This window comes from Camarhynchus parvulus, chromosome 10 (genome assembly GCF_901933205.1).
Source record: "Camarhynchus parvulus chromosome 10, STF_HiC, whole genome shotgun sequence".
Lineage (NCBI taxonomy): Eukaryota > Metazoa > Chordata > Aves > Passeriformes > Thraupidae > Camarhynchus > Camarhynchus parvulus.
Window position 1 is genome coordinate 13,829,843 of NC_044580.1, and position 16,096 is coordinate 13,845,938.

The window sequence follows — 16,096 nt, forward strand, 5'->3', positions numbered from 1 at the left end:
AGGCTCAATCTAAACATGGAAAAATTGAGTGTCAAGACAGTGGCCCTTCAGATGACAACATTATGGGTAGGAACCAAAAGTTCTTTTGCGATTCTATGTAAGAATGGATACAAATATAATCTCATCTATAAACATTTAGTATCCAAAATTCTTTCTTCACCATTTGTTCCCATTGTCCTTTTCAGGCAGCTGATTTTCTTTCCTGTGTCATGACTGAGTCACCATCCCTGGAGGTATTTAAAAGATGCACAGACGTGGCACTGAGGGATATGGTTTAAAGGTGGACTTGCCAGTGCTGGGTTAATGGCTGGCCTTGATGAGCTTAAAGGTCCTTTAAACCTAAACAATTCTATGATTACTGAGTTCCCTACCTTAAAACAAAGCAAAGAACATATTCATCTATTACTCAAAAAATGACAGCTTGTCTGAGTCAACCTGCAGCCAAATTGAAAGCTGGTTGGTGCTTTGCAGGTATCATGTTAAAATTTCATCAGCTCAAACACTCTTGATGGATTCAGTTTTGGGTTTGCTTTTTTCTGAGGATATGTACTTGCTTTTCAATACTTAAGAAACCCTGTCCTCTTAACTCCCCAAAATGCAATGGCCTAGATAAGGTACAGTTTTATTTCAGTATTTTAATGAAAACCAAACCCAAGAGAAACTCCACCCCCAGCTCCCTCATTAAGGGCCTGATCCAACTCCCATTAACGTCAAGAGATGATCTGCCACTGACGCACTCAAGCGCTGGCTTGGATCCCTAGGTCATCAAAATTCAATTTCATCTACCAGTTATGTTATAGGAACCAGAGAAAACATGAAGGACGACTGAAAATCGAGCTAGAGTTGATTGTAGCTGTAGCTGTCACCAGCACCCTCCTATTTTAAACATCTGCAGGCTGTACAGCCCATGTTGGGAGCAGCAATGCGTGCACACACGCACACATATATGGACACTGAGTCACTTGCAGGAACAGACAGTATAACCCACAGTTCTGAAACTCAATTAGGAAAATACCAGTTGGAACTAATAAGAGCCACATTTTGTTATAAAATCTAAGCTTTGCTGAACAAAAACTAATTTAAGGAACTGATGACATCAAAAACACTGAAGCTGGATAATTCTAGTGAATTCTATTTTAACCCAGGCATTCAGATGCTCTTCGTAAAGAAAAAGATTGTGCTTTTTATTGGCAACCAAAATTATCTGAGGTACCAGGTCTCCTCCCAAGAATTATTAAGAATTGTACACACACTATTTCTAGAAATAGTGTGTGAACAATGCAACAACATTTTTAATGACTCACACTGTGTCTATAGATTATCATGGGATTCAATCCTCAACCAGCATTAGTAACATCAAGAGGTCTAAAACACTCAAAAAAATTGAGCTGGTAGAGAAAACAACTTACAGCTATCTGTGCCACCAAAACCACTGAGTACATTGAATTAAAGGAAAACACTTTCATTCTAACAAAGCAAGGTAAAAAGAGCTAGATCTCTTTTAGTGCAGATAAAGTAGAACAAGAATTAATTGAAAATAAATTTGTTATATATTCTTGTATTGACTTGGAAACAAGAGCATGAACCAAAAATCATGAAAAAGGAAGCCATATGATCATGTAGAATCCCACTGCTTCAGCTAAGAAGAGAAAAGAGAAAAGAGAAAAAGGGAGAGGGAAAGGAAATGATCTTCCAGTAGTTAAGATCTCTGAATTGGGCTGTGTTTTGCAGTCCCTCTGGCTTCTCTCCTATTTCCATCCACTCTGCCAGGAAACTGCTGAAGCTCCACAAAGCTGTTACAGAGACAGGACATTCCCAGACTGCCACTGTGCCATTTGGTGGAGCACTTGCTAATTTTAGATTAGAGGAGGAACACACTGGGACAATTAGCCAAGAGCCACTCCTGATTCTTGCTCCAACCCATCCTCAGACAAAATCACACCCAAACAACAAGACTGACAGCAACCCTTCTAACACAAACAAAAAACAGAGGCAAAGGAGGATCCACCATGCCTTTTTTTGGCAGAATGCATCTTTTGGGGAACATGTGCCTTTCAATCTCAAAAGCAAGCACTGGAAATGGAAACCCTTTTCCCCTCACATAAAAACCCCTGAGATTTCAAACCAAGGACTGTTTAAGGGCAGAGGGCAGGGAAGATGGCCAGGGAGCTCTCCCAAAGAGTAACATGCCACAAGAGATTATTTAGTTGCAGAGATAATGATATGATAATAATATGATATGGATTGATAAAACTCAAAATCACCTCCATGCTGAAGGGTAAGAGCTCTTCCACCTGTCCCTCCCCACTGCATCATCCTGAGGGATATGAGCACAGCAAGGAACAGACTGATCCCCTTGGAGAGAGGGAAGGGAACCCATAGATAAATATATACAAACATCATACCTTTAACAACACAACATCTACAGTCCTGTCCACCTTGGAAATGTCGCACAGGCTGTATCGCCTCTTGTGGCGTTCGTACATTTTGTCCAAAGAGCTGGGAGCAGAGGAGCAGAGCCCACCATGAACCCTGGGCTCACCACAGCCCCAGACCTCTCACATCCGTGCTCAGAGGAGTCCCTGTGTCTCAGCACACCAGCCTGCCCGAGCTTCTTAACAGGAAAACGAAAATCCCAGTGCTGCGCCCGGCTGATAAAGTCTTCTCGGAACAGATTTGCTTATACAGGCAATGCAGGAACTTATAGCAAACAAAAGATATTTGAAGACAGTTTTATACATATAGGATTATTTTTTTTGCGACTGCTAAGAATGGTATCAGCCTTCCTGTTACAGTAATAATAACAAAAAAATGTTTTCCAGACAACTTTGATATCCAAAAAGGACCAGAATGAAAATCCTGCCCGAAAAGAGAACAAAAGCCAGATGTGTGCAGCAGGAATACTGACACTCCAAGTGGAAATGCAGAAGGTAGGTTCAGCCACGATGGGTCTAATTCAGGAAGAAAACAAAAACAAACCAAAAAAACCAATCTCCGTATCCAATGCAAATACTGTCACCAAAGCGTTTTGTTTTTCACGCCCTCATGCACTGAAAGAAACAACAAAAAAGTACTTTCCTCCTTCCGAGTCAGTTCACTGTTCACCGGGCAAGACGGCTTGGGTTTGAGTTAAGTTTAAATTTCTAATGACAGCACTGGGCAAAAGGAAAGAAAATAATGAAATAAAGCCACTCCCTCCTGATTTGGGCTGGGACGTCACTGCTTGCCTTTTTAGTCCTGCACCAGTGTTCTCCCGGCTTTCAAATTTACTTTGCAGTTGTGGAGCATGATTCACAGAGAGGAAAAAAAAAAAAAAAGAGAAGGGAGCGGGGGAAGAAAAAGAAAAAGCAGCCGCTTTTCTTTGCCAGCCTCTTCCACCTCTGGCTGCAGGCACTTGGTGTGCTTGCTCGGTCCAAAATGAGACTGAGAGCAAAGGGACGTGTTTTTCAAGAGGTAAAAAGAGTCTTCCCACTCCCCCAGGCCAGGTGAATGAAAGACAGTTTCAAGGTTAATGCTTTCCTAAACTAGGAACGGAAACTTATGATTTAATCAGCGCTCATGGAAAAAAAAAAAAAGGAAATCAGCCATTTACTTTTTCTTAGTTTGTTTGCAACACAGAGCAAAGACCTCAGCAACTAGTTGTCCAGAAAATATAATCTTCCCTCATCTATTCTAGCCTGAAAGACAGAGCTTTTTTTTCTTGGGGGGAGAAAAAAAAAACCCAACCCTAAAGTTTTTTGTCTTTCTAATGCTGGGGCCAGCGAGAGTCTCTCTGCTCTCAATAGCTCATTCACATCAGCTGGGCCCTGCATGCTCACTGCCACATGGTTTCCTGTTTTCAAATTGCCCCCTTGCAGCCCCCTCCGCTTTCCACCCCACCCTGACCTCTCCAGGGATGAAATCTTTCCATACTTCCCTGGCTTTAGACATTCTCTCATTCACCGATTCAAAAGGGAATGGGGGCGGTTCAAAACGCAAGGGAAAAAAAAGAGAGAAGAAAAGGAGAAGCGGAGTTTTCAGAGACTGGGAGTTTGTAGCGACCAGAACTTACTGCTTTGCTAGATGGAAAAGCTGAAAATGCAGAATTTTTAATCCCAAGCTACAAAGCAGAAAACAGAATTGGAAACAGCATTTATCAACCCAAGGTTTGACTGCTGATCTCCAACAGCCACGCTCGTCAGCGCCGGCAGAACTGGCCCACCTCCTGCTGCTGGGATTTGCTCCACTCCTGGAGCTTAGTTAGGGGGTTGTAGGTCTTTTCATCCAGTCCTGTAGGGTGGTCCTGGCTCCCTGGTTGTATGAAGAGATTTGTGGCCACCAGCTCAAACTCTGGCAAAGGTGACTCAAACCCTGCAGCCTACTGGAAACGATAAAACGCAAGTTCTCGGCACGTGAATGCAAGATGAGTCTTCCAAAGGAGATCTAAACCCATCTGCTGCAAGCAAGCCCTCCAGCTTCTCTCTTCCCAGTGCTACCCAGTCTTCTGACTGCCCAAACCCACTGCACCACAGCCTGCCCGTGAGCAACACAGGAACTGACTCCCTTCCGTGCCTGTTTGTTAAAACACCAAAACCCAGGAGTTTACAGAACCACCACACACTACTGAGAGCTCCTGGATGCGCCACTTCAATCTGTACAGGCAGACTACACAAAAGCACAGCCACCCTACAGATTTAGCAGACTCAGTAACCAAGCAAAGGGCTTCTCCTCCTGAGACTGGATGACAAAGTGGCCATCCCTGACACAAAGGCTGCCCTTGGGCCTTGCACCTGAGCATATCCTCAGGTGCTGGAGCAGGCTGGGACTCGCAGCAGGTGAGATCTCCCAGTGAGGGACACAGGTACACTCTTACCTGGTCAGCGCCAGGGTCTCCCCACACTTCCCTTATGCTCCCGTCTCTCCCTCACATCCCAAAGCTTCATCTCCACCACACCACCAGCTGAACTGAGGGGGATTCCTCTACAAGGCTGTCTTATGCTACAATCCCTGGCTCAAGATCTCCGCCAATGACTCCGCTCTCTCCAACAATGAGCAGAGCTTCTGCTTTCAGTATTAGGACACACACAATGTGGTCGTACTTTGGGGACTTTCTGGAGCCACCAGTTTTCTCCACAAGTAATGAGTCCCAGCAGTCATGTGCCCATCGAGACAAGGAATCAGAAATGGCTGTGACAGCATTCCAGCCCTTCAGACACTACCATAAAAGGCAGGGATTTCCTCAAATCTAAATTTACAAGACAGGAACCCATAAACAAAGTATGTGAATTTAGTTCAGGTGTAGGAATTTGCAACAGTCAGAATGTCTTAATGATGCTCTAATGTTTCATTATGGAGTACCTTTTCTTTTTAAAACTGATATAGCAGATAGATTTAATCAATTTAATTACAGCTGCTGGTATACCCAGCCAAGATTTATCCTAACAACAACTGCACAGCTCTGCTCAGACACTCCATTTAAAGCATTTCACCTTTGATCCACAGAGTTCCTCTGGCAACCAGAAAGAGATGTCCAGCTGCAGGGCTCAAGGAATGCCCACCATGCAGAGGAGTGAGCATCACTAACTGTGACAGTGCATCTTCCACAGAGAAGCAAGACGGGCCCAACTTGCAGCTGCAACAACACCCAGTCTTTCGTGGCTCACATTACCTCACCCTTCTTGCAGGTAAGAGGAAATGAGAAACATCTCCAGTCAAAGCAGATGGGAGACATGCTGGGAAACATGCAGCTTTCACGGCAAGAGGCCAATTTTCCTGAGCTATGCACAAGCATTTTGGGATGGCCAAAAGCCACAAGTAAACCAGTGGGGGCTTTCATGGGGCAGCAAGGGACAGAAAGCTCATGTGGAAGGTGCAGACAGGTGGAGAGAAGCAGCCAGGGAAGCTACCAGACTCACACCAAGCTGGGTGACTCCAGGCACAGGATGTATCCCAGGACATGGTGCATGTCCTGTGAATCAAGATGATGACCTGCCTTATTCCTTAATTATGTGTCTAGATCTAGTAAAGGTGGTCAGGTGATCTCCTTGACTCCCCTACACCTTCAGCTCCAGAGGGAAAGAATCAACACACACCAAGGAAAAAAAAATAACCCCTTCCCTTCTTTTTTTTTAATTTAAGCTTCCAAATCCCTAATTTGTTCCAAGAGTTTTTTCTGTTGTTATGTTCCTGACTCACAGCAAAGATCAGGGGACCAGTGATGATTACAGACACCCAAAGTTCATCTCATCTTCATCTCCAGACTTTGCTGTTGAAGGAAGGAGGGGGGGAGGGGGGAATATAATATAAACAAGTAGAAGATAATGTGCCAGACACACTCCCCCTTGGGAGACCATCACCCTCTTCCCACATTAGGTGGGGCTTTTGCTGCATTGTTTCAGGCTAGAAATCTTGCCTTGCACACAGCCTGCAATCCACACAGGCACTGTCAGGCACACACAGACCACGACTCAGCCGGGACAGAGCAGAACAAAGGCTTCCAGTCTCTTTTGTCCAGCTATTTAGGCAGTCCTTGAATGCCATACAAGTGTTTAGACAGTATATAGCATTTATGCTCTGAAACACAATGAAACAGAAGACCAGAAAATAAAGATTAAATTTTAAAAAAACCTACTCTAACAAGTAAATAATTCTCTCTTTTTTTGGCAAGTTGCTCAAAATGGAGAGGAGACGCGAGCAGCAGCCCCGGCCACCGGCTGCTGATGCGACAGTTCTGGGCTCCTTATTGAAAACATCTGGAAGCTCTGAGCCACTATGTGCAGCCAGGAGTTTGAAACTATCCAATCATTTCATATCCAAACCCAAGTCCAGTGCTGAGGATTTCAAGGGAAGGAAAAGAGGGGGAAGGAAAAAAAGAACAACCGCACATGATCACGCCATATGATGTGTAACTCATCCAGATAAAACTCCTCCTCCTCCTCCACCCGCTAACAGACCTCTTAATGACAAGGAAATCATGGTTATCCTGAAACAGACTGAACTATTGTTATCTGTTTCAAATTCCTTTTGCCATATCGTTATGAAACACTGCAATGATGCAATCTGCAGAAATACTCAGGCGCATTAACTTTTTAAACCGCGACTCTGATAGGAACTAATGGAGCAGCAGATGAAAGGGAAAAATTCTCCCTTTTTTAAGCAAGGCAAAACCCACTTTTGGGCACTAAAACGAGGTGATAATAAATTCATCAGACAGTAAGAGAGAAGAATTACAATTTCAATTGCTCTTTTCTTAAAAGAAAGCAGCTTTCTGGGAAGGCTTTTTAAAATTTTACATTTCTGGCTCTTGCGAGGATAGACAAAACAAATCGCTTTTTTCCTAAAACTAAATAAGGCAAAGAAAATCTGTACTCTAATGCTGCAAAGCCTGTAAGAGGAGCACGTCCAGTCTGAAAAGGAGAGCACATCCATCCTGTCTGCTGGGAGGGAGGTCAGTGCCCACGTGAGACCAGACCACGACGGACACTCAAATGTGGATTCTGAAGCAGACCATGCTGCTGTTGACCACAGCAAGCACGCACACCACAAACCTTGGTCAAGAGCTCTGGATATCTCATGGCATTTCTCATGTTTGCAGGGGCTCTGCAGCACTGAGAGTTTTGCAGCTGACCCAGTCCCACTGTGCCCGTCCATCTGCATCCCTGTTGGGTGGTGGCACTTCTGTCCTGAGCTGCATCCCTCTGGCCATGGCAGGATCCACCAGTGTCCCACCAAGCTACAAGGGGCTCCAAAAGGCTGGCTGTGATTTTGAATTTCCCTACGAGGTAGGGCATGGAAAGAAAAGGAGTAACAGAGGGGGACACGGACAGTACCCCACCACCTGTGGCAAATCCATTCTACTCCAAGGGGGAAGGTCAGTGATGCAGCCACAAACCTTCACAATCCTGGTTCTAAAACACCTCCATATTCATCAATTTGATTTATCCCTCGGGGAAAATCACCCACAGTACCAAGACAAGTTTTATTCTCCAGCCTGGGACTCTCCCAAAACTTCCCTATTTAAATCATATGGTCACACCAAGGTCTGGAGAGAGGCATTTCCTCATGGAGCAATGCTTTGAGACAACACGACTGGGCTGAATTTAACATCAAACAATCCACTGTCCAGCTGCAGCCTGTGACTGAGCTCAGACAGAACCAGACAGACCAGCTAAAGAGCCATGAGGGAATGAGGAGGGCTTGGAAAGCTGTCAGACACGGATACATGGAGCACGTGTTTTGAGAAAATACAAAGACACCTTGAGAAACCTTCAGCCACTTCCTGACCTTCCCTTTTTCTAATATTTCTTAGAGACTCAGTGTTACATTTTTCAGGAATTTCTATTGTCCAAACAACCTTTAGAAAAATGCTGATGCTTTGGTCAGCCACGGAGCATGCCTGAACATCCTTCCAGAGGAAGTCAACTGCCCATCTTACAGCTCCCCAATGGGTACAGGAGAAATACAACCCACTCAAGAGACTAGCAACCCCTCAGCTGACTCTACATCACTTTGCAAGATCTGCTTCTTCCTTTACCAAAAATAACTGCAGTTGGGATGTCTAGCTGGCTGAAGTGCTGTGGGATCTTGGACCAGCCCACAGATATTTATTTAGCATGTTATGGGAGTTGAGAGAAATACTTCTGCTGTCTAGCACTGGACATGTTGCTTTGCTCTGTGAGTTTCAACATCCTGAAAATAGGGAAGGGAAAACATGAGTGGATAAAGCAGGAACAGTCCCAAAAGAGGCTGTCAAGGAGCACCTGAGCTATGAACTGCAGCAACAAATCAGCTGCACGTCCCCTGTGTCCTCCTGGCAGCTGGTCCTGTGCTCAGGCTCTTCCCACCAGGGCACGGGGTCTAATGACTTACAGATTGGGTCAAACACCAAAAAAATGGGGACTTTTGTAAAGAATAACACAATTTGCAACAAAAACAAGTGGATGGAGGATAATGCTTTGATTTCACAGCTGGCCCAGCCCAGCCTGGAGCTGCTGCTGAAAAAATGATGCTCACTCCTCTGATCTCATCCAATACTAAAGTTGGCCACAATAGATTTGTTTATGTTTTCCCTTATGGTTTTCAGTTGCTGTCAATAAACATGTAAATTTTACATGCATACAATGAGTGATAATCTTTGCTAATTACTGTGATTCTCCTATAAAGGAAGGATTGCAATTTTGGGGATCTGGAAAGATAATGACATAAATAAAAGTATTTAAAATAGCAAATTGCATTTATAGGAGTTTTCAAACCACTGTAAACATTGTACAAGTCACTTGAAATTGGTTTGCACAGACCATCCCTCAAATACCTGAAGGCCTGCTCAAGCCCAATCAAGCAATGTCTAAGAATTTGTCCTACAGAGGAGTTAAGGAAGAGATCATTGCCTTTGTCTCAAATGCAAGAAAAAGGGGATGTTTCATAATCTATAAAGCTTACAAATTCAAAAATCAAAGGAGTTTTTCATTTTTATATAATCCATAATAAAAAAGCATATTCTGACATGATTGGGATAGCTACAGGATATAAGAAAGTACTGATTTATACAACTAAAAACACATGCTCTGTTCCCCTATAACAACACATTCTAGAAAGACTGAATCTCAGCAGTTCAAAATATGAGGTTAAAAATTAGTTCAATTTTTTGTGCAGGAAAACAAAGCACCTCACATTTCCAGAGTGCAGGAAACATCCCTTTGCTCTGAAATGATCCCCACTGCTGTGGGCAGGGCACAGGAGCAGGCAGACATCGTCTGAGCCGCTCCAGGGTGCCTCAGCATAACACGAGATCAGTGCCATGAAATGCCTGGTGGATGGTTCTAGCTGATGAATTATGTCTTTAGCTAAAAACAGAGACAGGGTAGCAGATTATGTAGATGAATTGGCGGATAAAGCCCAACAAAAATGACGTATGGCATGAGTGAGTGAAATTAATGGACAATATAAAAATGACACATCCTGAACTGAGGAAATTATTCAACTTTTACCATTCTTTCATGCCTACAGTTTAAGGCACTGTAATCTAACTGAAAAACAGAGACGGGTCATTCAAATGAATAAATCATGCCAGAAAATGATTCAGTTTCCCTTCTTTTATTTTTTTCTTTTTTTTTTTTTCCTTTTTAACTGAAGTCCCTAAGACTCAGCCCTTCGGAAACCCACACGACCCAGCGTATTGTCCTGGCCAGGCACTCTGTCAAAAGGGAAAAAGTTATCTTTTCTTTAATCTTGTAATTGAAAATCTGGGAGGGGAAGCACTGGGAAACCAGAGCACTGTACAGAGGCACCCAGCATATTCCCAGGTCAGCTTTTTGCTTGGCTGCTAATGAAGGCAGTGGATTGAGGACACTGTGGCACTTGTTTTGACCTTCCAAATTTTCTGTTTGCTTTGTGGGAAGGAGGATCTCAGCCCCCAAGGGTAACTGAGATGCTCTGAGTGCATCCAAGCCCCTCTCCCAGCAATAACAGCCACTCCAGATCACCCTTCTACCTACACCTGCATTCAACCAATATTTTCGTGCCCTCTCTCCATGCATTTGGAAACCTGAAATGAAATCCAATGCAAACTTTGAGAGGAGGCATTTGGAATCCAGCTCCTGCCTGGGAGGTCTGCTTTAGGACCACATGAGTATTCCTTTGCTCACTGTTTTATCCGTTTCCCTGGTAGTCCTCTGTAAAGAATATTAAACAAACATGTCTTTACAGCTCAAGAGCCCAGGAGAGAATGTTGACCCTGTGGAAAAAACCCAGGTTTTATCCATTTTTACCCCACTTTCATCCCTCTGGACTAAGGATGTATATACAAGGGTAAGGATTCATTGGGTCCACAAAGCCACCATTAAGGACTGCTACATCAATCCATGCTGAGTATGTTCTCCCCTATAGTCTGATTTTAGAAAGTATTTTTAAAGGAATTTCAGGGCATAAAACATGTATAATTTCATCCAGATATGTGGAAGCATCACCATTAGTGAGGAATTTTCTCAACAGTTGATGCTGCTCCAGAAAAATAATAAAATATTTATTCTAAAGTTATAAACTAACATATCCTACACCTCTACCAGCTTTTCAAAGATCCCTCTACAGTAACATTTGCTGTTGCAAGGTTAAATCCTAACTGGAATAATGAGTCCCAAGCCCTGCTCCTGTGCCTCTCCACTCAGTAAAAGCTAGGGAATGTCCCTGCAAACATGGGGATTGTCAGGCCAATACAGGCACTTTAGGAAAGTTTGAGTTGCTGAGTTTTTGTGCTTCCCTCTCTCATTCCCCACCTGCCAGAGGTGATGCATTTCCATATCTTTAACAGCTTTTTTCAATAGACAAATACATTTAAGACAATGGATGATGATAAATGGCACCAAAAATGTCAAAAAGCAGCATTTATTATATCCTGCAATTTCCCTGAGTTGTCCTTCTGATTTGGACTGTCCCAGGAGCTGCACATTGCTGTGCTGCAGATAAGGAAAATGGAGCATCTGAGATTTCTCACCAGTGACTACAAGGAAAGGGTTGGTTTTGTTTTCTTAGGAAGAAAGAGGAAAATGTTCTGAAGCTTTCTCTTCAGGCTAAAATCCAAAACATTTACAAGACTCAAGAGCACAAAAGCTTGCAGATAACCAGCAGAACTGATGCCAGTTCCATCAAAGCAAACAACTAACAGCAACTGGGAGGAATGCAGATTATGCAGCATCCCTCTCTATTGAAAAAAAAAATCTGTTATACAACAGTTAAATAATTTAACTACTCCAAGTTATTATTCCTCAGTCTTTTTTGGCTATCATGCAGCACTAGTCTCTTCTGTTTCTGAAGTTTGCCTTTAGGAGAAAAAAAAAGGCAACTTCAAAACATGCAAAAATTAATGAAACCCATATGTGGGATACTGTCATTATTCCATGTTTATAAGAGGATCAGGTTTTGTTAAATGGGCTTACTTAATGCAGACGCATAAGCAAAAATACCCAGCAAAAGACCTGAAAGCTATTGAAAGCAAAATATTTTCACAATTTAAACTAAAAGCCACTATGTATTTTGGTGCAACTTTGTTTATGGCTTCTCTGACAGCTTATAAAGTTCTCCTAACCAGAGAAATATCTCCTAGATAAGATTTTACCTTTTTGACTTTCACCCTTATACTGTATTTAAGCTGGGCCAACCTAAAATTCAATGGCTTATGGAAACATTTGTTGATACAGGCACACACAATTTTGACTTCTTTCAACAGCTGTTGTTATTTTATGCTCTATTTGGGCTAGGCCAGTTGGTAAGACTGGAAGAAAATAAAAGTTGGGCTCCCTTTCTGACTTCGGTCTCTCTTTAGTGGCTGCAGTCAGCATCTTGTTCCCTCCCCTGGACTGGGAGTTTGGGGGAAAAAGGCTGAATGCCCCCCAAATGTGGTCTTGCCCACCAGACTCACACAAGAAATAAAGGAAATCTCACTAAATACTGGCTTAAAATACTCCTTGCTGTTGCTGCTTTCTGCCCCTACAAGGGACTAAAACACCCTCCACTGCCCATCTTCCTGGTTCCCATTTGCACCTCCAACAGCAATCCGCAATAACCCCAGGTTTGTCTTGCCTCCCCTCCTGCTACTTCACTGCTGGGATCCAGACATCTGCCAACATCCTCTGTAAAAGATAACACACAATATATTTTAAGAGTCAAGCTGCCACAAGATATTTGGTGCTTCAGACAGTGCTCCTTCCCAGACAGAGAACACGCACTGCTCACAGGAAGGCTTGCATAAAAACAGAATGTACTTTTCTTGTGAATCTAATGATTGCCTAACAAAAAAAACAAAAAAACCCAAAAAAACCAAAACAACAAATTCAACCAAAATATCCTATTTTCAACATTTAATTCAGCTGCTAGTTGAAACAAGATGTTTCTATCTAAATTCTGTTTGCTTGAGGGAGAAGAACACAACTTAAAAAGCTTTTAAAGAGCTCCAGTCTTTTTCAGTGTACATTCAAACTGTCAAGAGCCAAAGAAAGCCAATACCCCACGCACAGATTTTTTCTTTCCCCTTGCCCTTTTTAACAGAGAGGACTTGTTTAAATCTTACCTTCAAACTTCTTATTTCCCTGCCACGCACTCCTAGAGTCTCTGTCAGTTGTGCCAATGCTTGCCCAAAAGGACAGTCATTAAAAAAACCCAGTTTAAACAGAAACTGCTTATCTAGAGGAGGGAGAGCCCCAGGTTCGCAAGCAGAGGAGATATTTCAGCATTAAAGAATTCTCGGAGCTACTCCAAGACACAAATTTTTGTTGTCTGCTGCACTGCAAGGATTTTAAGCCCAGAAAGAAGCTATTTATTTAGTCTATATACATAGATTTATAACAAAGGCAGAGGACCCATCTACAGTCTTCTGGGTGCTTTTTGCATCGTTTATAGCATGTGAAGTAAAACTCCGCTTCCTCAAAGACAGAAAAGAAGAAATAAACAAGGCTTGACAAGAAAAATCAAACACTGTCCCCCAAATATACAGCAATGAACTAAAAAAGCTTTTTCAGCTGCCTCTCAATGTCTCCTCAAAGCACATTAAAAAAAAGAATTTGCAAAATGCCCTAACTCATTTCTGCCTGCGCTGCAGGGAGGAGTTTCTCTCACCCCTTCCCTTTGTTAAGACCCCAATCTTTACAGTCATGCCTCTCTTGGGTTATCTACAGGTAGGAATATCTGGCCATGAGGTAAGCAACCTTCATTCTCTTTAAAAGGCTCTAAAAGGTACATTATTGCTCTGTTTTAACCCTGGAGTGGAGGCATTTGAAGCTAAAACTTATCTGGGCAAGCAGGTCAGTAAGTGTTCCCTCACCTCCTTATGGCCAGTGAGTTAAAAAAAGAAATAATAGCGGAACAAATTACCAAGGAATCCTTCTGTAATCTCAGTAGATTTTAACAGCCCATCCCTCTCCATGCTTTTGGTAAGAATCAGTTCAGTATTTTGGAAAGGCAGAAGAGATTTCATACTCCTAAACACAAGATGATCTCAGATTGAAACTAACATTTCAGAGAACTGCACCTCCAGTCTTTGAAAATGTGTATTTTGGAAATATTCCTCCTAACAGCTTTCAGGCATTTAGTATATCCAGCTGTGTTAGGAAACCTAGCAAAAGTTCAGTGTCAAGTAGTTCAGGATTATGATCTTTTTTTTTGATTAATGGAGGTAAGCATAGTCTCAGACACAAGACAAACAAGTCACTTGATGCTAAGCAGACTCAGTACCAGAGCTCAGACTAATGAGCAAGCAGGGGTGAGGCTTCATGTTCCTGCCTCTTATCTCAGCAGCTGGAAGGACACCACATGAGGAGGGAGAGCACAGCCAGAGACAGGCAGAGCCGGCCCCCAGGTACCTGCAAACACAGTATTGGTGTTCCAGTGGGGAAGATGGAAATGCTCCAGGAGAGGGAGGCACGTGGATTTGGTAAAGATGCAGGTAAGAAGATGCCCCCAAATAACTAAGTGCAAAAATAAGGAGAAACTACTATTAAGAGGCTGTAATGGGATCAGGGCAAAACCTTTAGGGAGAAGTAATATCTAACCAGACTGAGGAAACCAAAAGCCACCCGCCAGACCTTCTGCAGATCTGAAAGGAGAGCAGCATAACTCAGGTTAAACACAGAATAGCAACAATTCCTCTGTTTTAAACTACACAAACAGAAGAGAAAGCAAACAAGGTAATCCAGAAATATTTACTCTGTTTTTTGCATTAGTCTCCTGGGCACAGCTACCGCCTTCATTTTCACCAAGTACATCACTGGCATGAAGATGATAAACACAGCAAGTAAGAAGAGAGGGAGCAATTAAGTTCACCACTGCTCAAGAGAAAATCAGAAAGTTTGCTACATCAAGTACATGTTTATTTAGGCATAAATTTAATGTATAAGTGAAGCAGAAAGAGAAATGGAAGAAGAACTTTATTATCTGCAAGAGACCAAGTGCAAAAGAAAGCCTAGTTTAGAATTTGCTCCCATCTGCTAATTGCTATACAGCTGATGAAGTATATTTTATTAAACCATTGCAAAACATTTTATGTTGGTGTTACAGCCTCCTTGCTGGGGTTATTCCAAAGCAGAAGTCCAAAACACAGACCACAGCAGTAAAAAACCAAAGCAGCAATGGAAAGGAGGTACAGCAGCACTGAAAAGAAACTCTTATCCTTTGTGTCTACCTGCTCTGGGGTCCCAATAAAAAAAGTCACTCTTGTCCATGCTTTGTACATGTCCTTTGGAGACATCACCTCTTCTTTAGCATAATTTATGACTAAAGTCTTCTATCAAAATTCAGAATTTTCCTATTCTTGAAGGTTTTAATTAATTATGACAGCAAGGACAGCTATGACTGCCCACAGCCAAACACAACACACCAAGGCACTGCTCTGACGCTGGGGTTTTAATTCTGACCTGCAGCTCCCCCAGCTCAGCCAAACCCATTCCCTCCCAAACTTTTATTTTGGATATCACATTCTTGGACACCAAATCACACAGTCCTTCTGGGTGGACTATGGTATTTGAATCATCCACTGCAACATTAACCATCTATTCTTGTTTCACAGCCCCAAGCTTTAAAAACTCTCCCACCACCACCAAGTCTGTCCTGTACAACCGCAAAGATGTTCCTGCCAAGCCAGAGAGCCATCAGTCTGCTCAGTGCAAGGATGCTGCATGAAGAGGCAAACATTTAGTTATCACCCAAGCTTTTATCTCATCTGATGTTTTAACAGCAGTTTGAGCCCAGAAACATTCTGCAACACAGCTGAGTCACCCTGGGCCACACCAGGATGTGTGTGTAACACCAGGCAGAAACAGACACTGAGCAGAAACAGCTGAGATGCTGCAGGAAAAACAACAGGTTTCCACCTTTGCATGAAAATAATATAATAAGGGAAGGCAAACAACCTAAAATAGGTGTGAAAAGGCTGAGAACAATAACAAAAAGGGAAATCTATGAAAGGACCATGAGGTGACAGGCACTTTGATTCCATGTTTCTATGGAAAAAGTTTGACAATACTTCTTATCTTCTTACACTCATCATTCTTTTCATCCTTTGCTGCAAGTTAAAGTCAGAAATGCTATGCCTGGATATTGCTAGAGCCTGCTTCATCAGTGCCCAAGAGTTCCT

At 42.8% G+C, this 16,096-nt stretch overlaps 1 protein-coding gene across 11 annotated transcripts in view; it reads right to left on the reverse strand.

Annotated features, from left to right (window-relative positions):
* The window catches only part of AKAP13 (A-kinase anchoring protein 13), a 208,580-nt gene that overhangs the window by 70,195 nt on the left and 122,289 nt on the right, over window positions 1-16,096 (reverse strand). The window contains exon 1 of one of the 11 annotated variants that reach the window (XM_030955278.1): window positions 2,406-3,712. The exons of 8 other annotated variants lie outside the window; for them this stretch is intronic. In XM_030955278.1, coding sequence (XP_030811138.1) covers window positions 2,406-2,486 — 81 coding nt within the window. In that variant the 5' untranslated portion in view covers window positions 2,487-3,712. Of the gene's footprint in view, window positions 1-2,405; window positions 3,716-16,096 lie in introns of those variants that run through there. 2 more of the 11 variants (XM_030955275.1, XM_030955277.1) reach the window with 2 other exon arrangements.